We start from the raw sequence: 23,551 nt of genomic DNA, 5'->3' as shown, positions 1-23,551 counted from the left end.
CTCCGCCTGGGTGTCCATAAAACTTGTTATCCAAGTGGGCAATTCAGGGCATAATTAGCAATGGGTAAGAGGGCTGCCCGGGCAGGCTGGGCAGCAGAGGTCTGGGGGCGGCCCTGACCACGACAGACAGAGGACACCTCATCTCCCAGGTACACCCTCGCCTGACCCACAGCCACGGTCCAGAACTTGGGGGGCGGGGGGACTATTACTCACGGCCATGTAGGGCTTGCAGCCGGCATCCATCGTCTTGGCCACGGAATCCACCAAGTAGCCGCTGATCCCAAAGTCACACATCTTCACGTGGCCCTCCTTGTTGATGAGGACGTTAGATGGTTTCACATCTGCCAAGGACAGAACAGGCCTTTCCAGTGGCCGGAGCCCTGGCTGGAGGGCAGCAGGCCACCCCCGTGCCCCAACCAGCGGGACAGATGCTGCCAGGGCCACATGCTGGTGATGACACAGTGAGGACGTGCTCCAGCCGCCAGCCCCACGTGGAGAAGGAAGTCAGGGCTTCACTGCTTCACCCAGGATGGTGTCCTGGTGCCAACATTAGCACGCCGGCCACGAGGCCCAGAGGAGCAAGCCTGTCCTGGCTGTGCAGCCTCCTGGCTGGGCCTTGACTCCCACTTCCCCGCACAACCTCTAGCTCTGGGGTCTCCCCAGGCTGGGGTGGGGGGCTCATCACTGACAGGGCAAGACCCAGAAACGCCCTCGTGCCCATGCCGAGAGGTCAGCAGGTTCGAACAGGAAGCAGAGGGCAGCAGCTAAAACCAGGAGGCAGGTCTGCATGAGGACACATGCCGGGACGTGAGACTGACACGGAGCAGGCTGCAGGTCAGGGAACCTTCCAGCAAATGTGCGCACACAACACACACCTCCATGTGCTTTCTAAGGGGGCGTGCGCACAGCACAGAGAAGAACAGAGAAAGGTCTGGCAGTTTCCACACTGAACTGCCAGCACTGGTCAGCTGGGTGTGGGGGCTGGGATGGCCACTGAGGGGTTCAGTCTAATTAGCTTCGTGAAAAGCAGTGTGTCAGGGTAAAAGGGCCACTAGGAATCACAGAAAGGAAGGTGCTGTGACTTCACAACCTGGGTGGGTCTCAGGGGCTGCAGGTAAGTCAAAGAGGCTGGGCAGGGCACGTGCAGGGGAGTCCATCTATATGGAGTTCAAGAACAAGAAGAACCAATCTGCCGTGGGGAAAACCGGAGGAGCAGTGTGGGGGACGAGGGGTGCAGGCACCAGCCAGGAAGGGCCGAGAGAACTTTCCAGGGAGGGGTGCAGGGTAGAAACACACTGCATCTTACTAGGGGTGGGGTTCCACGGGTGTGAACTCCGGACAGAGTCATCAAACAGTAACTACAGATCTGTGCAAACAACACAGAATCCGTCAGCCTTCCCAGGGGAAAGGCCCAGACAGGCCTCTCTCTGAGTACCAAGGGGAGGTGGCCAGTGGGAGGGGTCTGGTCTGGGCTAGCGGTCAAGGGAAACGGTTAGAAGTGGAGAGTGGCCTAGACTGGGAAGTAGGCTCCACCCCTGGCCCCACCAAGCACATCCCTGCCTATCACCTATCTGAGCCCCAGCTGGCTCGTCCTGAAGAGGAAGAGAGTCCACCCGCCTCCCTGGACCGGGTGAGACCATGCGCGTGAGCAGCCCGCGGGCCCCTCGCTGAGGGCGGCAACGGGCACTGACCTCTGTGGATCACAGACAGCTTGCTGTGCAGGTGCTCCAGCGCCCTCACGATCTGGCATGCAGGACAGAGAAACAGAACTGATGTCACTTCTGGCTGCATCAACAATGACAGGGCGGCAAGACCCGCCTCCACCTGTGTCCATCCGTCCGTCTCGCCCACGTCCAACCCGGGCCCCTCAGTAACCCCGGCTCCCGCCCACACCCCAGCCTCTGCGTCAGAGACCTGGCAACCTTGGTACAGACATACCTGGCCTTCTGCTTCCCTCCCACCCGGCCAAGTGGGCCAGGGTCTTGGGCTCACGTATTTACCAGGGAAATGATGTCCGGGAAACCCCTGTAGAACCCTGGGCTTGGGACCCCTCGGGGGGCCACCCCCCCTCCACCAGGCTCTTGGGGAAAACCCAGCCTTCCTACAGTCTCCCTGGCTCCTCGCGCCTCCCTCAGCAGAGATGGTGGACGGCCTGCTTGAACTATTCGCCTCAGGAAGACACAGTGGCAGCCTGGGCAATCAGCCCAATGGTTTTACCCAATACCCAGGCGTGGGTATGTTTTACATGGTCCCAGGTGCAGCCAGAATGAAAAATCGAGGGTTTACCCATCTTCTTCTTCCTCTGGCTGCTGGGATGTTCGAGCCCAGTGCTGCTGCCCTCCAGAGCAACATTCAACCTCAAAAAGCAAACTTTGGGGTGCTAACCTTTCCCCCAACTTAACTCACACCTCTCGGAGCTGCCTGCCTCGGGGCCTTCCAGCACCAGGGAGTTGTCAATACTAAGTCCTTTTCAAAACGGTCTGGGAAGCCCGGGAGTTGTGCACCAGGAGCTGCCAGATCTGTGTGGCTCTGGGAGCCCTGGGCCACAGGGTCTCTCAGCAAAAAGGCTCTGGTCCAGGGCTGAGGAGTTGGGCCCCTGGTGGGAAGTTGCCCCGGTTAAGGGCCACACTGGGGCCCAGCTCTGCCCACGATACCACCATCAGACTGGGCTTTGCGCCTGCGGGGGTCAGCTGGGGCCTCTGCTGTGCACCTGGAACTCCCAACCCCACCAGGCTTGAGACCACTTACAGACACAGCAATCTCCCCGAGAATGTCCTCTGGAATCGTCATGTTTTTATCAAGCACCTTCCGGTAGAACTTGTCCAGGGATGTGTCCATGAGCTCCATGCAGATCCACACGTCTCCCTGTGGGCGATGCCCGGAGGTCAGCTCGGGCCGCCTGGTGCTGCGGCTGTGCCGAGGGCCTGTCCCAGCCGGGCCTCTGGCAGACACAAGCGCCTGCCCCTCCGCTCAGAGCTCTACTGAGCCCCCAGCTCCGCCCCTCCTGCCTCCCAGTCCCGACCCACCCTCTCGACCTTCCAGGCTGACCTCCACTGCCGAGGCCCACGCCAGCCGCCCCCAGTCTCACCTCGGTCTCCCCTGCCTGACCCACCTCTCGACCTTCCAGGCTGACCTCCACTGCCGAGGCCCACGCCAGCCACCCCCAGTCTCACCTCGGTCTCCCCTGCCTGACCCACCCTCTCGACCTTCCAGGCTCACCTCCACTGCCAAGGCCCACGCCAGCCACCCCCAGTCTCACCTCGGTCTCCCCTGCCTGACCCACCCTCTCGACCTTCCAGGCTGACCTCCACTGCCGAGGCCCACGCCAGCCGCCCCCAGCCCTCACCTCGGTCTCCCCTGCCTGACCCACCCTCTCGACCTTCCAGGCTGACCTCCACTGCCGAGGCCCACGCCAGCCGCCCCCAGCCCTCACCTCGGTCTCCCCTGCCTGACCCACCTCTCGACCTTCCAGGCTCACCTCCACTGCCGAGGCCCACGCCAGCCGCCCCCAGTCTCACCTCGGTCTCCCCTGCCTGACCCACCTCTCGACCTTCCAGGCTGACCTCCACTGCCAAGGCCCACGCCAGCCACCCCCAGTCTCACCTTGGTCTCCCCTGCCTGACCCACCCTCTCGACCTTCCAGGCTCACGTCCACTGCCAAGGCCCACGCTAGCCGCCCCCAGTCTCACCTCGGTCTCCCCTGCCTGACCCACCTCTCGACCTTCCAGGCTGACCTCCACTGCCAAGGCCCACGCCAGCCACCCCCAGTCTCACCTTGGTCTCCCCTGCCTGACCCACCCTCTCGACCTTCCAGGCTCACGTCCACTGCCAAGGCCCACGCTAGCCGCCCCCAGTCTCACCTCGGTCTCCCCTGCCTGACCCACCTCTCGACCTTCCAGGCTGACCTCCACTGCCAAGGCCCACGCCAGCCACCCCCAGTCTCACCTTGGTCTCCCCTGCCTGACCCACCCTCTCGACCTTCCAGGCTGACCTCCACTGCCGAGGCCCACGCTAGCCGCCCCCAGTCTCACCTCGGTCTCCCCTGCCTGACCCACCTCTCGACCTTCCAGGCTGACCTCCACTGCCGAGGCCCACGCCAGAGCCGCCCCCAGTCTCACCTCGGTCTCCCCTGCCTGACCCACCTCTCGACCTTCCAGGCTGACCTCCACTGCCGAGGCCCACGCCAGCCACCCCCAGTCTCACCTCGGTCTCCCCTGCCTGACCCACCTCTCGACCTTCCAGGCTGACCTCCACTGCCGAGGCCCACGCCAGAGCCGCCCCCAGTCTCACCTCGGTCTCCCCTGCCTGACCCACCTCTCGACCTTCCAGGCTGACCTCCACTGCCGAGGCCCACGCCAGCCACCCCCAGTCTCACCTCGGTCTCCCCTGCCTGACCCACCCTCTCGACCTTCCAGGCTGACCTCCACTGCCGAGGCCCACGCCAGCCGCCCCCAGCCCTCACCTCGGTCTCCCCTGCCTGACCCACCCTCTCGACCTTCCAGGCTCACGTCCACTGCCAAGGCCCACGCTAGCCGCCCCCAGTCTCACCTCGGTCTCCCCTGCCTGACCCACCTCTCGACCTTCCAGGCTCACCTCCACTGCCGAGGCCCACGCCAGCCGCCCCCAGCCCTCACCTCGGTCTCCCCTGCCTGACCCACCCTCTCGACCTTCCAGGCTGACCTCCACTGCCAAGGCCCACGCCAGCCACCCCCAGTCTCACCTTGGTCTCCCCTGCCTGACCCACCCTCTCGACCTTCCAGGCTGACCTCCACTGCCGAGGCCCACGCCAGCCACCCCCAGTCTCACCTTGGTCTCCCCTGCCTGACCCACCTCTCGACCTTCCAGGCTGACCTCCACTGCCGAGGCCCACGCCAGCCGCCCCCAGCCCTCACCTCGGTCTCCCCTGCCTGACCCACCCTCTCGACCTTCCAGGCTGACCTCCACTGCCAAGGCCCACGCCAGCCACCCCCAGTCTCACCTCGGTCTCCCCTGCCTGACCCACCCTCTCGACCTTCCAGGCTGACCTCCACTGCCGAGGCCCACGCCAGCCGCCCCCAGCCCTCACCTCGGTCTCCCCTGCCTGACCCACTCTCTCGACCTTCCAGGCTCACCTCCACTGCCAAGGCCCACGCCAGCCACCCCCACTCTCACCTCGGTCTCCCCTGCCTGACCCACCCTCTCGACCTTCCAGGCTGACCTCCACTGCCGAGGCCCACGCCAGCCGCCCCCAGCCCTCACCTCGGTCTCCCCTGCCTGACCCACCCTCTCGACCTTCCAGGCTCACCTCCACTGCCAAGGCCCACGCCAGCCACCCCCAGTCTCACCTCGGTCTCCCCTGCCTGACCCACCCTCTCGACCTTCCAGGCTGACCTCCACTGCCGAGGCCCACGCCAGCCGCCCCCAGCCCTCACCTCGGTCTCCCCTGCCTGACCCACCCTCTCGACCTTCCAGGCTGACCTCCACTGCCGAGGCCCACGCCAGCCACCCCCAGTCTCACCTCGGTCTCCCCTGCCTGACCCACCCTCTCGACCTTCCAGGCTGACCTCCACTGCCGAGGCCCACGCCAGCCGCCCCCAGCCCTCACCTCGGTCTCCCCTGCCTGACCCACCCTCTCGACCTTCCAGGCTCACCTCCACTGCCAAGGCCCACGCTAGCCGCCCCCAGTCTCACCTCGGTCTCCCCTGCCTGACCCACCTCTCGACCTTCCAGGCTCACCTCCACTGCCAAGGCCCATGCTAGCCGCCCCCAGTCTCACCTTGGTCTCCCCTGCCTGACCCACCTCTCGACCTTCCAGGCTCACCTCCACTGCCGAGGCCCACGCCAGCCGCCCCCAGCCCTCACCTCAGTCTCCCCTACCTGACCCTTCCTTCCATGGTCATTTCCAGGGAGGAGTGACTCAAACACACACCTGACTGTCCCTATGACAGGAACCTCTGGGATCTGACTACAGCTCAGCTCCACGACCCAGCTGGGCAGGGCTGTCCTGCGTCAGCCCAACGGCCCCAAGGCCCCCACACACAAGGCTCACCCCAACTCTGACCGTGGCAGACGGTCCTGGCCTCCCCCACCTGTTCCCCCAGCAACTCCTGTGTCCTTCAGGACAGCCTCATGAGAAGGCTGGGTGAGCATCTCCTTGGGGTACCCACAGGCCCCTGGGCCTCCCTGCCAGCTCTGACCCAGCATCCGACGAGGCCTGGGTGTGTGTCTGTCCCTAAACCCAGCACACAGTGGGTGCTCATCCGATCAGACGAGCAGATGTGAGATACGGACCCACAACTGGGTCTGGCACGACCAGCAAGCTCAGGGACCCACAGGTGCTCAGAGAGAGAAGCCAGGCAAGGAGAGGCCTGACCTCGCCCCTGGACTCCAGGTGGTGAATCACCTTTGCAAACCACCTGGGCCCTGGCCTCACTCACACCCCTCACCAGCCCTTCACACCGTCCAGCAGGGGCCCTCCTTCCAGCCGCACGGGCCCCACGCCCTTGGCTTCACCGATTCCTCTCCTCCATCCAATCCTTCCCGTCGGCCCAGAACCACATCTCCACACACCTCCACACTGCCCCTGCCCGGAGCCCCACGCTACTGGCCAGGACGCTGGTAAGGCAGGTGGTCACACAGCCTTGTGGCATCCTCACTGAGTGCCAGGCCCTGAGCCACATCATTTCCTCTTCATGACAACCGTGGGAGGTGGGTACAATTACTGTTCCCATTTCATTGACAAGGAAACGGAGGCAGGAAGTAAATTAGCCAGGAAGCCTGGCTCCTGGGCCTGAGCTCTCCAGAGGCCCCTCTCACAAGTAGGCTGGGTCTGTGTCCTTCCTGTGCCCAGCACCTGGCACACAAGGGCACTCAATGAGTGTCTTCTGGGGGCCTGGAAGGATCAAAAGTAGGCTGCAGGCTAGGTGGAGGGGCAGGTGTGCAGATGAAAGGTGAGGGCAGAGTGGTCTGAGCTCCCAGCCCCTCGTCCAGCACCCCCGGCCCCCCTCCTGCCAAGGCCGCACCTCTCTGAAGAGGGCCCCGTAGAAGGTGACAGTGTAGAAGCAATCCACAGTGCGCATGTTGACATCCAAGTCCATGAGCAGACGCTTCTGCTCCTGTGAGTTCACGGTGGCCCGGATCCGCTGCAGGTGAGAGGGCGCAGTCAAGGGCCACGCGGCAGGCGGCGAGCACCCGCCATCCCTCCCGGGAGGGTGAGGCAGGCTCAGCCCCTGGGCGTCCCCGCCACCCCTCCCGAGAGGGCGAGGCAGGCCCAGCCCCTGGGCGTCCCCACCATCCCTCCCTCGAGGGTGAGGCAGGCTCAGCCCTGGGCGTCTGTGGCCCCCTGCTCCCTGGCAGGGCAGGACCCGTGGCCCCGTGCTCCCTGGCAGGGCAGGACCCGTGGCCCCGTGCTCCCTGGCAGGGCAGGACCCGCTCACCTTAACAGCCATGATGGTGCCGCTCTGGGCGTGCCGCACCTTCTCCACCACCCCGTAGGCTCCACGCCCCAGCTCCGAGATGGTCACCAGGTCATCGGCCTCCACCTCAAAGTTCTCGAGGGACAGAAAAGAGAGAAGGTTGGTGGCCAGAAGTTAGGACAGCCCCTCACGTCATTCAGGGGAGACAGCAGGGGACAGCCAGCCAGTCGGACCTGAGCTCAAATCCTGCCCCACCGCTGCTCTGTGTGACCTGGCACGAGTCATGGACTTCTCTGAGCTTCACATCACCCCCCATAAAGCGGGCCCAGCACCAATACCCACAGCTGCTGCCAGGTGGACATCAGATAGTCAGTGAAATGCTCAGCCCCTGGGCGTCCCCACCATCCCTTGGGCACAGGGAGCTCAAGAGATGCCCTCTCCCTCTTGCCCTCCACTCAGGTGGGTAGACTGAGTCATCCATTCAGTCAGTATTGACTGAGCCCCGACTGGGTGAGTCCGTCTTGGGCACCACAGACAGAGCAGAACAAAGGCCTTGCCCTTACAGTGAGAAGTGTGGCGCAGGGCCACCTGGTCTCCCTCGCCCGCTATTGTGAGAGGCAGACAGAAAAGGAATAAGCAAGTCGATGAACCGGACATCAAACAGTAACAGGTGTCGGGAAGGGAAATAAGCCTCAGAGAGGCTGTCAGCCAAGGAGAGGCCTCCAGACTGAGCTCTGCCTGAGCGCTCAGCAGGTCCAGTGGGTTCAGTGTGGTCCCTCAGACAGGCCCTCCGTCCCTGCTGCCCAGGCCACGGGAGGTGCATGTGGACTGCAGGCTCCCAGGCACGGCCCCGAGGGCAGGGCCAGGAGTCAGCACGCTCACTCCACACACTGTTTCCACAGGTGAAGTGGAGACCGGCTCTGAGGTCAGGAAACTCCCCAGGGTCTGTGAAGCAGGCCACTGTCCCCATTCCAGATGGGAAGATCAGACCAGGGGGCCCAGAGCCAAACAGCCAGCTCAGGGAGGGGAGCGAGGCTCGTCTGCAAAGCCCAGGTCTGTCTGGCACCTACAGCCACCTCCTAGTGGCCCTACAGGGTGGGCTCAGGCCTAATGTCAGATGAAAGATGTGACAGCCCAGCCAGGCTGCAGCCAGCACCTACCCTGTCTCCAATGGTGATGAAGGTCCGAGAGTCGAGGTTCCTGGGGGGCCTGCCGGGGGTAAAACAGACCCTATGAGCCCCTGAGAACCCCGCCCTGCCCCGGGAGAGGGGCACGCCAGCCTGGCACCGGGCCAGAGGGACGTCCTGTCTCGGGAGGCGGCCCTCCTCACCGCAGTTACCGAGCCTCTTCTGGGCCGTGTGCAGGCGGCCTTGCCTTCCCACCCGAGACGGGGGTGGAAAAGGGGGACAGCCAGACATAGGTGCCTGCGAGGCCTACGGCCACCGCCTGGCCCGCGCACAGGAAGCTCCGCCTGCAGCACAAGGCCCCCACCCCACCCCGCCCCGCCTGCTCCCATCCACGGGGCCCTCCAGGGAGCCCCTCCAGGCCGGGCCAGGGGAAAGACGAGGCAGACTCACGTGGGGTTGGGCACGGGCGGCTTGGACACACAGGATATCCGTAAATCCTTCTTCCTCTTGGATTTTCCTAGAAGGGGGAGGTGGTAAGTTGCTATGAACACCTCAGTCTGCAGGGCTTTGTTCTGACGACCCCGATACAGGCACCTCCCCACTGTGGAGCTAACCCTGGTGGGGGCGGACCTGCTCTCAGGGCCCAGCCCTGCTGCTCACCCTTTCTCTGAGCCTCAGTTTCCCCGTCGGTCACCTTAGACCGTTAACGCCACCTCAGGGGTGGCCGGGAACCCTGCAGCAGATGCAGGCTGGGAGCAAGTTCAGTGCCTGCTTCTCTCCCACCCTCGCAGTTCTTGCCTTTGCTGCCCCTCCCCTCATCAGGGGGCCGGGTGGGCCTGAGCCCCCAGCAGCACCTCTCTCACCCTCACCCCTAAGGACGGGTGAGGGCTTGGCCCTCCTGAGCCCCAGCGCGGTTGAGCTCCACGCCTCTCAAACTAGCTGAGTGTGGCTGGGTCCCGGCCTGCGTCTGGCGCTGAAGAAGACTCAGCATTCTGGAGCCCTGGGCAGGGCTGGTCTGGCACGGCAGAGGGAGCTTTAATTAGAGACACCCTTTGAAGGTGCAATGTCATATTACAGGCAGGAAAACAAGGTTCGGCAGGAGACATCAGGGAGCCCACTGGTGAGGAGCAAGGCTGACTTGAGTCCACACCTCCTGCTCCCAGGCACCCAGATTACAGGCTCCATTTTCCTCAGAGGGGCAGTGACTTGCCCAGGTCACTGAACACGTGGGTGGCAGAGCTGGGACTCGACCATGGCTCTCTAAGACCACCTACAGCAGAAGCAGATGCCCCCGTGCCTGCTCCTGCAGGACAGCCCTTCCTGCTTCCCTGCCCAGCTCTGCCCCTGCTCTGCCCTCCATGCCCCCCCAGTACACCACCCGGGCTGACGCTCCAGCCCCCGGGGACTGAGCACCACAGGAGGCTCAGCCGCCCCCTCCCAGGGCTGTGCATGGAGTAGAGGGAGACGCCCCCGAGGCCACCTCTCAGCCAGGTTCAAGTTCAGCCTCGGCCACGTCCGCTGTGCAGCCTCCGAGCCTCCCCTATGGGCCTGGCACGGGGGCCCCTGTGCCCAGGCCGCCTGGCACCACTGCTGAGTGGCGGGACGGGGTTGTCAACGCCACTGGGAAGACAAGGCCTGGGCCCAGCTGTCCTCAGAGCTTCTGACAGCCCCGGGAGGGATGGGGCCCAGTGTTTGCACCGGGATAGGTGGGCAGAGCACAGCAGTCTCTCCAAAGGAGCCACCTCACGGGCCTCCGGGTGCCAGGCCAAAAGCATGTGCTCTCTCGACTCCAAGTTCAAATCCCACCTTTGCCCCTGACAGGCTGGTGACCTCAGGAGCTCCCCAGCCTCTCTGAGACCCAGTGTCCTCCTCTGTGCAGTGTGGGGAGGAACCTTCCTTGCAGAGTGGCCTCAGGAGCTCCCCAGCCTCTCTGAGACCCAGGGTCCTCCTCTGTGCAGTGAGGGGAGGAACCTTCCTTGCAGAGTGACCTCAGGAGCTCCCCAGCCTCTCTGAGACCCAGGGTCCTCCTCTGTGCAGTGTGGGGAGGAACCTTCCTTGCAGAGTGGCCTCAGGAGCTCTCCAGCCTCTCTGAGACCCAGGGTCCTCCTCTGTGCAGTGTGGGGAGGAACCTTCCTTGCAGAGTGGCCTCAGGAGCTCCCCAGCCTCTCTGAGACCCAGGGTCCTCCTCTGTGCAGTGTGGGGAGGAACCTTCCTTGCAGAGTGACCTCAGGAGCTCCCCAGCCTCTCTGAGACCCAGGGTCCTCCTCTGTGCAGTGTGGGGAGGAACCTTCCTTGCAGAGTGGCCTCAGGAGCTCTCCAGCCTCTCTGAGACCCAGGGTCCTCCTCTGTGCAGTGTGGGGAGGAACCTTCCTTGCAGAGTGGCCTCAGGAGCTCCCCAGCCTCTCTGAGACCCAGGGTCCTCCTCTGTGCAGTGTGGGGAGGAACCTTCCTTGCAGAGTGACCTCAGGAGCTCCCCAGCCTCTCTGAGACCCAGGGTCCTCCTCTGTGCAGTGTGGGGAGGAACCTTCCTTGCAGAGTGACCTCAGGAGCTCCCCAGCCTCTCTGAGACCCAGGGTCCTCCTCTGTGCAGTGTGGGGAGGAACCTTCCTTGCAGAGTGGCCGAGTAAAGCACTAGAGCAGCATTCACAATCAGCCCGCATCAGAACTGCTGCGCCCACCGGCCCCACGCCTGACCCCGCGGCCTCAGGAAACAACAGTTTCAACAAACAGTAATACCAACAGCAGCAGCGGCTCCACTCACTGGGCACCGCCATCCAGCCCCCTGGCACTGGGGGTGCCTCAGTCCCCTAATCACGACCCTGCATGTGAGACATCTTCACCCCGTTTTACAGAAGAGGCGATGTGGAGAGCTGGCAGGGGCTGGGGAGGTCTCACTCCGAAGTTTCTATCCATCAAAGCAGCAGCCTGCTGGTCACACATGTGGCCCCACCACAGCCCTAAGGAGGGGATCTTAGCCTCACTTGATCTGGGGAAACTGAGGCTCACAGGTGAAGTCATTGCACAGTGAGTCAGGTATCTGGCTGGGAGGCGCTCCTGGATTTGTTAACTCTGAGACCCCAACGGGCCAGGCCAGTGGCTCACCCTGTAGTGTTCCGTCCTACAGGGTGCTTGCCAGAGGCCAGACCTGTCATGTCCCCAGCAGGAGGCACTGTGGCCCCCCATGCTGATCAGGAGCCCGAGGCCCCCGGGTTTCCCTGACCCCAGCACGCTCCACACAGCAGGAGGAACACAGAAAAGTCGAGGATCGCAGTACCATCAATTCCAGAGGCCACTGCCGTGCTGCCCCTGGATCCGAATGTCACCACTGACCCCTGGGATAGGGACAAGGGCCCTGGGTTGCAAGCTTGTGGAGGCCGCTGCCAGGCCAGTGCTGCCAATCCTGCATTTGGCATGTGCGGCCGGAGGAAGTCAGCTCTGCACCCTGGCTGAGACCCAGCTCCACGTCCTGTCTGTGCACCACAGGCTCCGAATTTGCACAAGACCTCAGAGAAATGCCCAACCACCTGGTAGGCAAGGTCTCATCTGCAAGGCACTGGGCACAGGGCCTGGCAACCAGTAGGTGGCCCTATAATAGACCAGAAACGGTCACCATGGTCATTATCAGCCTTTGCACAGAGGTAGAAAATTTCATCCTGAGTAATGAGAATTATGGGTAACTTTTATTTTTGACTTGATACTTCTTGGAACTATAAAACGAAACCTTTTATGTTAAAAGTTAATAACCTGGCTGCTCCGCTCTGCTCCACTCTCGGCCGCATCCCGCCTTCCTCTGGCCCCAGCCTGCACACCCGCCTCCCGCTCTGGGACTGGAGGATGTGGTGAGGTGTCCTCCCCTCACCGAGCCTCATTCTCCCCGCCTGTCCAGGGAGCTGCCTCGCCTGCGGCCAGCTCAGGTGAGTGAGAACCACGGGGAGGCACCAGCACTCAGGGAAGGGGAGCTCCCATCTGCTTGCCTCCTCGGCCTTGGCGGGGGGCAGAATGGTCCTGGCCTTCTCGCCCTCCTGCCCAACAGGGTCACCAGCCCAACATCTGGAGTGACAAGGTCTCCCTGGAGCCGCCGTGCCAGCTGTGGGAGGGAGTGGGTGAGGCTGCCATGGAGACAGCCCAGAAATAGGCCACAGGCCACCAGCTGCTGCCACTGTTTGCCACAGACGTCAGCATTGGGTCCGGAGAGCCAGGCAGCCCAGGCCGTCCAGGTGCGAGGCTCCTGTGGCGACCATCACCACAACAAACAAAGAGTTTCACAGGCCACCACCACAAACCACAACAGGACTTCCAGTCTCAGCTTGCAGGGTCCCCAGCTCAGGCAGGCACAGTGCCAGGTGTCCACATGTCCTTGGCCCACACCGGCCTCCCAGCAGTCCCACAGGCAGGGAACAGGAATCCAGCCACTGGCCTGCAATACAGACAGTGAACACAGGCACCCTGGACTAAGACACAACTCACACCAGTTTGTCCACCCTGCCTTCATCTCTTCCCACTCGCCATTTCTGGAATAAGCCACCTTCTTTCTCACTGAGGGCCTTTGCAGGTTCTGTTCCCTCTGCCTAGAATGCTCTTCCCTGCAGCTCTGTCCTAGCTGGTGTATGATCCTCACCTTTCACCTACAGGAGGGGCTTTCCTGATTGCTCCAGCTGCTGAGCCCTTGTTACTGGCTCTCCTTGCGTTTCAATAGCTTCTCTCCTGTCACTTCTCACAGGTCACCATTCTGCACTGACTGAGGGGCACTAGCAAAATAAACTGACACTGGAGCCGGGCAGCCTGCGTTCAAATCGTGCCTCAGCCACTTCCAAGCTGTGTGCCGCGGGACAGTGACTCAGCCTCTCTGAGCAGCACGGCCTCCACTGTGACTGGGGATAACGGCCGAACTCCCAGGATCCTCAGGTGCGTCCCACGAAGTTATCAGTGCCACGCCTCAGCAGTGCCCGACACGCAGACGATCAGAGCGAGCCATCTGGAAACCCACAGCACCCTCGATGAGGCCAGGCCCTCGGCCCCAGGCGGGGAGGGGACAGTACTCTCGGCAGCCCCAGGAGGGGAGTGTTCTCGAGTCTGTTGTACCATGGGGCTCAGAGAGGAGGTGTGACTTGACCAGCGTCACACAGCGAGTGCCTGGTCGGAAGCAGAGGTGGAGACAGGCCGGGTGTCTCCAATGACCGAACATCAACAGAGAGCCTGAGAGGGGCCTTCCTGCCACCTGCAGCCACCCCGTCCCAGGACCTGGGGAAGATTCTGGACAAACTCGTCTGTGCCGCTCTCTCTCAGGGTTAGTCACGAGGGTCGGCGGTGGGACCGCTCCTCACCACGCACCCCGCCTGCTGGGCCTCCATCACAAGGGAGCCCCTACACCACGTCCCGTTCAGCCCCATCCCACGGTTTCCCATGACAAAAGCAACACTCCCTATTTATTCTTCTCACCCCTTCTCTGGAATATTTAGAGAGCTTCTCACGGTTTCTGATTCCACGGAGAAGTCGCAGGCCTCAAATATCCAATCCCATCATGTAAGGACCTCATGCTGTCTTTATAGACCTGGGAGACCAGATGTCCGGAGGCTCCCCACGCCTGCTCCCAGCCCCTACCCCATTCAGCTGGTCACTTCTGTCCTAAGGAACAGAAGTCCCTTAGAGAGAGATCGACCAGGCCAATCCCACCCCCAGGACACTGCTGGGTGAAACGACACCCCAAGAGAGGAGGGACAGGCTTTTAGATCAGCAGCAGACCCCGCTTTACCTCCACTCTGCAGCCATCCTGCCAGGCCCACAGGGTGGGGTGCTCAGAGCCCCCGTGAGCCCCAGCAAACGAAGACCCCTGAAGCCAGAGCCCTGACGGGCGGCAGCGAGGACAGGCACGCAGGCCCACGTCTGCCTGAGGCCAGAGTCCCTGCCCGTGGCTTCTCTCCCTCCGAGAGGCCCCTCTGGAGCTACAGGGGCTGCTGCAGTCAAGCCCTGGCAGGCAGCAAGGACACACCTGTCTCCCCCAGGCAGAGGCCAGCTGGGCCCCCAGTGCTGCAGCCCCCTTTCCCTGAGGTCCTGGGAGAAGACAAGGACTCCCGCACTGAGCACCTGCACACGCCAGGCCTCGCAGGCTGGGTGGTGGGGAGCACTCAGCGCGCCGTGGCCCTGCCCGCTCACCTCCCAGCTGTGTGCTGACCAGGCTTGGGACTCCGAGGCCCTTGGAAGCCCCTTAGCCTCCCGCCTCTCAGAGCCTCTCTCCTCTGCCAAGTCCACGGGGAGGGTTCCTGGTGCCTGCCCCCCTCAAGGGACTCATTCCCTCCGCAATGAGCAGACGGGGCCCGGGACTCCCAGACGCTGCCCTAACCATGGACACGTGCCAGCCTCTGAGGACACTCTGACTGTCACAACCTGGCGATGCTCCTGGGCATCTGTGGGTACAGAGGCCAGAGATGCTGCTTCACACCCACCATGACCATCCAGGCTCCACAACCAAGAATAAACCCAGCCAAAAAAAAAACAGCTGACCACAAGAGAATGGACTCACAAAACCAGTGTACACAGTGTTTACGCAGAATTCCAAGCACGCTAAGTGCTCTGAAGAGAAAAGAAGTGGTGCAGGGGACCTCAGGGACCTCTGGGGACCTCAGGGACCTCTGGGGAGCTCTGGGACCTCTGGGGAGCTCTGGGACCTCTGGGGACCTCAGGGACCTCTGGGGAGCTCAGGGACCTCTGGGGAGCTCTGGGACCTCTGGGGAGCTCTGGGACCTCTGGGACTTCTGGGGACCTCAGGGACCTCTGGGACCTCTGGGGACTTCTGGGGACCTCAGGGACCTCTGGGGAGCTCTGGGACCTCTGGGGACCTCAGGGACCTCTGGGGAGCTCAGGGACCTCTGGGGAGCTCTGGGACCTCTGGGGACCTCAGGGACCTCTGGGACTTCTGGGGACCTCAGGGACCTCTGGGGAGCTCTGGGACCTCTGGGACTTCTGGGGACCTCAGGGACCTCTGGGGACTTCTGGGGACCTCTGGGGAGCTCTGGGACCTCTGGGGACTTCTGGGGACCTCTGGGGACCTCTGGGGAGCTCTGGGACCTCTGGGGAGCTCTGGGACCTCTGGGGACTTCTGGGGACCTCAGGGACCTCTGGGGAGCTCTGGGACCTCTGGGACTTCTGGGGACCTCAGGGACCTCTGGGGAGCTCTGGGACCTCTGGGGACTTCTGGGGACCTCTGGGGACCTCTGGGGAGCTCTCAGAGGTGAGGCCTGGTCTGAGGCTGGCGTGGGGAGGGGGAGACAAGTGTGCAGGGGTGTGGGCGGGGAGACAGGAAGGAAGGAGAAGCTGCACCCAGCCTGTGCGGCACATGGCAGCATCCTTAGCGCTAGTGGGTATGTGGGCCGCCAGGGCCGCCGCTCTGCAGGGTGCCCCAGAAATCCCACCTCAAGGACCTCATCCCACCAGACAGAGAGAATAGAGAGCCACCAACATTGGGGAGCGCCTGCTGTGCAGGGGGCCTGTGCTGCGCCCCGAATAACATTCCATTCAATGCCTTTAGCAGCCCCAAGTGGCAGGGACGACTGGGGTCCCCATGTTACAGATGAGGACACTGAGGCCCAGAGTTTTGTAAAATCAAGACACTGGCACGGGAATGGCAAGGGTCTGGTGGGGCCCCGAGCAGGATGGTGAGGCAAACTCTCTCTGTGCGGTGACGGGAGTCAAGTCCCAGGTCCAGGGGCGCCGGGGGGAGACCAGCGGACCTCGTGAGGGAGGGGACGCTGGTCTCTGCACAGAGCAGCCCAGGTCCAGGGGCGCTGGAGGCTGGAGGAGACCAGCGGGCCTCGTGAGGGAGAGGAGGCTGGTCTCTGCACAGAGCAGCCCAGGTCCAGGGGCGCTGGAGGCTGGAGGAGACCAGCGGACCTTGTGAGGGAGAGGAGGCTGGTCTCTGCACAGAGCTGCCCAGGTCCAGGGGCGCTGGAGGCTGGGGGAGACCAGCGGACCTTGTGAGGGAGAGGAGGCTGGTCTCTGCACAGAGCAGCCCAGGTCCAGGGGCGCTGGAGGCTGGGGGAGACCAGCAGACCTTGTGAGGGAGAGGAGGCTGGTCTCTGCACAGAGCAGCCCAGGTCCAGGGGTGCTGGAAGCCGGAGGAGACCAGCGGGCCTTGTGAGGGAGAGGACGCTGGTCTTGCACAGAGCTGCCCAGGGAGAGCAACAGGCCGCCTTCTAGTAGCCTTGAGATTCCTGACCACACGCGGTACCAGCTGCTGAACCGTAAGTAATTTAAATAAAATGACAAAAAAGAAAGAAACTCCACGTAAACCCCGTCCTGGACTCAGCATCCTCCCCCACCTAAAGGCAGCAGTGGGCTTACTGGGGTCCCTCTGCTCAGGACTGGACGGTGCCTCAGAGACTGACCAGTGCAGATCCTGGACCAGAGGCCTGGGGCCTCGCCACTGTCACACACCAGGGCAGCAGCACAGTCAGGACTCGAACACAGGTCCCAGACTACTGGACGAGTGGGTCTCCAGGGAGGCCCCAGATCCTAGCTCCCTACCCCTCAGCGGTGGGCACGACAGCCTGCCCCAAGCCACGTGGCAGAGGCCAGCAGAACGCGATTGAGGAAGAAGGGGCTTTGGCATCAGGAGACCTGAGCTGCTGTGTGACCATGGGCAAGCCTAACCCCTCTCTGAGCCTTGGTTTCCTCCCCACTCTGGAAAGAGCAACAGCCTTGATCTTCAAAAGAGAATGAGCCATGTTAGGGCTGTTAAGACAAAGCCAAGCTTCTGAGAGAGACCCATGTGACCCCAGGTAAGTCATTCTCCCACTCAAGACCTATGTACTCATACAACTCAGTGATATCTGAAGAGGAAAAATACACCTGTTTCTGGGTAACCAGGAGGGTTGTATAAGATACTACCTATAAAATGCTTGGCACTCCCTGCCCAGGCAGTGGTGCAGTGGATAGAGCACTGACCTGGGATGCCGAGGTCCCAGGTTCAAAACCCCAAGGTCACCAGCTTGAGCACGGGATTTTCATAAAGATCCCATGGTTGCTGGCTTGAGCCTAAAGGTTGCTGGCTTGAAGTCCAATGTTACTGGCATGAGGCCAAAGGTTGCTGGCTTGAGCAATGGGGTCACTGGCTTGACCTGAACCCTCTGGTCAAGGCACGTATGAGAAGCAATCAATGAACAACTAAAGAGTCACAACTACAAGTTGATGCTTCTTATCTCTCTCCCTTCCTACCTCTCTCTCTATCTCTATCTCACACAAAAAAAGGAAGCCCTGGCCGGTTTGCTCAGTGGTAGAGCATCGGCCTGGCATGCAGGAGTCCCGGGTTCGATTCCTGGCCAGGGCACACAGGAGAAGCACCCATTTGCTTCTCCACCCCTCCCCCTCTCCTTCCTCTCTGTCTCTCTCTTCCCCTCCCGCAGCCAAGGCTCCACTGGAGCAGAGAAGGCCCGGGCACTGAGGATGGCTCTGTGGCCTCTGCCTCAGGCACTAGAATGGCTCTGGTTGCAATAGAGCAACGCCCCAGATGGGCAGAGCATCGCCCCCTGGTGGGCGTGCTGGGTGGATCCCGGTCGGGCACACAGGGCAGTCTGTCTGCTTCCCCGCTTCTCACTTTGGAAAAATACAAAAAAGAAAAAAGAAAAAAAAAGAGAAGGAGGGAGGGAGGAAAAGGAAGGAAGGAAGGAAGGAAGGAAGGAAGGAAGGAAGGGAGGGAGGGAGGGAGGGAGGGAGGGAGGAAGGAAAGAGAGAGAGAGAGAGAGAGAGAGAGAGAGAGAGAAAGAAAGAAAGAAAGAAAGAAAGAAAGAAAGAAAGAAAGAAAGAAAGAAAGACCAAATAGATAACCACCTCTTTTCAGAGCAAGCTCACAGGACACAAAGACTTTAAAAATCATTGACTGCCATGGGTTGATTTTGGTTTTTGGAAAAGACATCAAATAAAAGACATTCTCCAATCTCAGCAGAAGGGACCTTGTCAAGCACCCAACCACACGTGGACATCTACCCCACCTCTGTCACTTGCCTTCGCCTACAACAGACATCAAAGGCCCCTGTAGGACAAGAAGCTGCTGACATTACAGATAGAGAATTATCCCAAGATAACAAGGTCGGAATCCCTCTCTGGGTTGACACTGAACTCAGAGTTCATTTTGTTGGACTGTCTTTACCTGCCTGCTAATGATACCAGTCACAACAGTTACCCTTGTCCTTTCGGTTTGTACATACAGGGGGTCCTCGGGTTATGACAGTCCCAACATACAACATTTCGAGCTTACGACGCTCACTCCCATAAAAACTTCTTAAAAAATGGAACACGAGTGCTTCAGCTTACTCAGTTCGCGCTGTGCGTGCAAACCCCGTGGGTGCACTGGCTCGGCCGTGCACAGCAGAACACGCAGTCATGTGGGGGGTGAGTGAGGGAGGTGGCAGCCTCAGTGAGCTCACTGCACCATGACAGACGGTTAAAAGCACAAGTGTTCCATTTGTGTTGCTTTGTTTGGTGACTTTTTGGTCCTTATCATGGCTCCTACACAAAAGCCAGAACCCAAGAGATTGACTACCAAGGGTTTGGCAGAAGGTTTTCCTACGGTGGAGGACGGGTTGGCAGAATTTCAGGCTGAGGACCCCAGCGATGACATATCAGTCAGGTCAGCAGAGCTGTTGTGGATGCCTTAGCCTGGAACAACTCTTTAAGAAGGTAGAGAGGTCTGCAGCAGATCCTGTGCTCCTCGGGAGGAAACACCTGCCGTGCAGGTAGAATCATCCCCAGCCTCTCCTGCATGTTCCCCAGGCAACCCTGATTCACCTGACCCGGGAATTCCAGCAGCTTCTGCAGGTTCTCCTGCCTCTCCAGCTTCCTCCTCCCAGTGGGTCCCTCTCTCCCAGCTTCCAGGGTGCAAGCCGACTACAGGAATGAAGGTAAGGAACTTTTTTTTACACTCATTTTTTTGGTCATTTTTTTCTGTTACTACAGTGCAGTGTACAGTACAGTACATTTATGTCCTTTTCCTTCTTCTGGGCCTCAGTTGTGTTTTTATGTTCTAGATTATGATTTTACAACTGTGTTAGGAGAGGCAAGTGACTTAGGCTAGGGTGTGTTTCGATTTACACCAAAATTTGGGTTACACCACTGTTACAGGGAAGGGGCTATGTTGTAACCCGAGGACCCCCTGTAGTCAAACTGCTGATGATTATTAACTGTGTGTAAATGTGACACTGGATAGCAGATAGATACAGAAGGATGAGACCGAAGGCCACACTCAGATCAGGATGGTTCACAGGATAGAATGAGCCAGAGTTTTGGTGTTTTTGTTTTCTTTTGTCTTGTTTTTGTTTTTGCAGCGAAGGCCAGCAGACCCAGCTGCCTCCCATGTATCTGTCCTTCCCTTTTTGGGAAAGTTCAGTCTCAGCTCAGATCCCACGGTTACAGTCGCGCCCCGTCCCCAGTGGTCAACAAGATGAGGTGGACATGGAGGCTCCCCAGGAATGAGCCGTCCTAGTGCTGGGAGACCACAGACAGTACCCAACCAAAGGACTGGTCCTCGGGGCATCCTTCAGATTGGTTTATGACCAAAGGAGGGATCTGTGGACCAAAACAAGGGGTTCTGCAGAAAGTAACCTCACAGGGTGATTTGAGCATGAATACACCTCAGACATACAACTTCTTCACTAAAAGGCTTATCTTTCCTTGAGCAAGCCCTGCCCACTGTTTCTGGGTATCTATTGATAGATGAAATGTCCCCTTTCAGACTCCTCCTTCTAAAGCAGATCACCTTCAAGGGAGCACAAAATTCTTCATTAGCCGGTGATGCAATCCCCACCTTGCTGTCTCCCACCCTCATGGATCTTCCTTACACCCCCACACACACACTTAATTTCAACTGCGTACAAGAAGCTGCAAAATGCCATTCTTCAGAGCATCAGAGATCTTGTTCCCGGGCACATGTCATCAGTTTGGCTCAAATAAACTCTTATAAAATTTTCAAAAATAGGCCCTGGCCAGTTGGCTCAGCGATAGAGCGTCGGCCTGGCGTCAGGAGTCCCAGGTTCGATTCCCGGCCAGGGCACACAGGAGAAGCGCCCTACTGCTTATCCACCCTCCCCTCCTTCCTCTCTGTCTCTCTCTTCCCCTCCCGCAGCCGAGGCTCCATTGGAGCAAAGATGGCCCGGGCGCTGAGAATGTCTCTGTGGCCTCTGCCTCAGGCACTAGAATGGCTCTGGATGCAACAGAGCAACGCCCCAGATGGGCAGAGCGTCGCCCCCTGGTGGGCATGCCGGGTGGATCCCGGTCGGGCGCATGCGGGAGTCTGTCTGACTGCCTCCCCGTTTCCAGCTTCGGAAAAATGAAAAAAAATTTTTTTTTTCAAAAATACGTATAAATGATAAAAAATAATAGTAATAAAAAAGAAATGACTTGCCTCACCAGGCGGTGGCACAGTAGATATAGCATCAATCTGGAATGATGAGGACCCAGGTTCGAAACCCTGAGGTCGCCAGTGCCAGCCTGAGTGTGGAATCATAGACATGACCCCATGGTCACTGGCTTGAAGCCCAAGGTCGCTGGCTCAGCTGGAGCCCCCCGGGTCAAGGCACATATGAGAAGCAATCAATGAACAACTAAAGTGCTGCAACTACGAGTTGATGCTTCTCATCTCTCTCCCTTCTTGTCTGTCTGTCCCTGTTTGTGTCTCTCGCATGCGTTAAAATAAGGGAAAAAAATCATTAATACAAAAGGAGGACAGTTGTTAGGGACAGACTCTTCTGGGGAATCTTCAAGGGCATAGTGATGTTCAATTTCTTTGAGTACTGGACACACAGAATCAATTTTCCTTTTATTGTTTATAATATAGAGATACATTCTATATATTCTTTTGGTGTCTAAGATATAATTACAATTAAAAAGTTAAGAAGGAACAGTAGAAGGCCCTGCCTGCCAGGGTGTGTTAGCACAGCAGAGTGCAGGCCCCACCCAGACACAGCAGGAGGATGGGTACAGGGCCACTGGGGGCAGAGCAGCGCCCAGACACAGCAGGAGGATGGGTACAGGGCCACTGGGCGCAGGGCAGCCAGGGAGCTCCTGGAACGCTAGCTCAGTCCACGACCCTCCAGAGACCCTCCGGGCAGGAGCAGGGTGACAGACACCTGTGCCAGGGAGTGGGGTGCAGGGGAAGGAAAGCCGCATCAGGGTCAGTTTGGTGACCCCCTCCCAAGTTGGGTGTGGACGCAGACTCAGTGTTTGAGCTGTGAGGGGCCCACCAGACGGCCACCGACTACTCTGCATACTCAGTGTACGGAGCTTTGGGGGTTTTCATGGTCATGGCTGGGAGAGGCATCTACTGAAGCAGCTGATCATGCAGGCCCGACAGATGTGGGCGGTGCCCCAGGGCTGAGAGGCCACACCGGAGCTGAGCACAGGGCAGGCTGCCTTGTCATCACGCCGGCCGGCTGGCGGGATGGGGCTCTCTGCGTGCTGTCCTCCATGCAGTGTTCTTCCTCTTGGACCAGCTGGTGACACAGCACCGTCCTGAGGCCAGCCTACCATTGCTAAGGCCCTGCCCGCATCCCTCAGGTTGACCACATGCCTGGCCTCGGGTCTGGACGCTCAGAACCCGTTTCCTAGGCCTCCTTCCCCTCCCCAGGCAGAGCTCTTTGAGAGTCGGGGCGCTCCTCAGTCACCCCTGTATTTCCTATGAAGTTTACCGACTGAGGGGCCTGGAAGCTGCCAGCCTCCTGACTCCCCACCCCACACCCCCCACGATGCTCTGGGAGAGGCAGACTGCAGCACTCAGTGCTCTCTGCTCCCCACGGGCCCTTCCCGGGAAGGTCTCAGCCCCAGCCTGGGGACTGGTGGGGGAAAGGCCAGTATATCCTGGCTGAAGCCAGAGAATCCTCACGTCCCAGAGCCTGCGAGTCCATCATCAGAAGCCCCAGTCCTGTCTCTTCCTCCACCCATGAACTAGTGCCATAAACACAGCAATAAGGACATAATGACAGATGCCACTCACTTGACAAACACAACCTGGAATCTTTACCACCACCCTGTCAGGGAGGAGGGTCGACTCCCACTTTACAGAAGAGGAGACCGAGGGTCAGAGGGGGCATGTGAAGAAGTCGGGATTCGAATGCAGGCCCACTCGCCCCTCCAGCTCAGACTCTGCCCCGACTTCCTGTCTCGCCAGGTTGTTTGTGGGGAGAGGGCCATCTTACTGTTCCCGGTACCTGACACTAGGAAGAGAAGTGAGTTTGTTTACATCCATCCTGTGGCTGCCAACCAGACAGGCAGGCGAGGGCTCCATTCCCACTCTGCAGGTGAAGAAACCAAGACCGCTCATCAGAAAGGCAGGCTATGTCCAGGGGGCTGAAATCACTGACCCAGTGCAGTGACTGTACCAGACATGCCTTGTCTCATGTCACACAGCAGAAGGGGCTGGGCTGGGATCTGACTGCAGACGGGCTTCGCCTCTCACCGCTCCTGTCTTCCCGAGCTCAGACCGGCCCTGCAGCACCTTGGCTCCTCGGCCCCCAGAGCCCCCAGCAGCGCATCTGAGCCCAAGGAGCCCCTGGGCCAAAGGCAGCGAACGCCCGTCGACACCTGCTCCAGCTCCATGAGCAAGAGGAAGCAGGGCCCTTGCTTAACAGAGGAAGTTCCTGGGCGGGGCTGGCACAGGGCCAAGAGGGCCTGTCCCAGGAAGGGGCAGTGGAGTGGGGGTGGGGGGTGTCCCAACACAGTCTGAGGTCCAAGAATTAGGCAGCCTCCAGTGCCCAGCTCAGGGCCAAAGCTGACCTGCAAGGCTGGGGCTCACAGTCTATTTCTCACCCACAAATAGGCAAGCCATCACCCCTGTGAGCAGCAACCAGCAGGATGCCATGCCCGGCGGGTGAGTCAGTGCCCAGTGCCCGCTGACTCACCCACCGGAAGCCTTCCGCTGCCCTGGCTCTGTCCCCACACAGGCAACTGAGAACTTTGCTCCCTTCAGACCCTGGGCTGATAGCTTCCTGTGCATCATGCCAGGGGTGGAGGAAGTCCCCAAGGTGCCACCCTCCCGTCTTTTCAACG

General features: G+C 60.4%; 1 protein-coding gene and 1 long non-coding RNA gene across 2 annotated transcripts in view; both read right to left on the bottom strand.

The window, feature by feature from the left end:
- The window catches only part of LOC136327351 (uncharacterized), a 187,353-nt gene that overhangs the window by 152,919 nt on the left and 10,883 nt on the right, over positions 1–23,551 (bottom strand). The window lies entirely within an intron of this gene.
- The window catches only part of MAP2K3 (mitogen-activated protein kinase kinase 3), a 33,551-nt gene that overhangs the window by 6,705 nt on the left and 3,295 nt on the right, over positions 1–23,551 (bottom strand). The window contains exons 2-8 of the mRNA XM_066264501.1: positions 8,972–9,038; positions 8,555–8,603; positions 7,416–7,529; positions 7,002–7,121; positions 2,749–2,865; positions 1,692–1,743; positions 214–341 (exon numbers count right to left, since the gene is read on the bottom strand). Of these exons, the coding sequence (XP_066120598.1) occupies positions 214–341; positions 1,692–1,743; positions 2,749–2,865; positions 7,002–7,121; positions 7,416–7,529; positions 8,555–8,603; positions 8,972–9,038 (647 nt within the window). The remainder of the gene's footprint in view (positions 1–213; positions 342–1,691; positions 1,744–2,748; positions 2,866–7,001; positions 7,122–7,415; positions 7,530–8,554; positions 8,604–8,971; positions 9,039–23,551) is intronic.

Source organism: Saccopteryx bilineata, chromosome 2 (assembly GCF_036850765.1).
Source record: "Saccopteryx bilineata isolate mSacBil1 chromosome 2, mSacBil1_pri_phased_curated, whole genome shotgun sequence".
Taxonomy (NCBI): domain Eukaryota; kingdom Metazoa; phylum Chordata; class Mammalia; order Chiroptera; family Emballonuridae; genus Saccopteryx; species Saccopteryx bilineata.
This window is presented reverse-complemented; position numbering and strand designations above follow the sequence as displayed.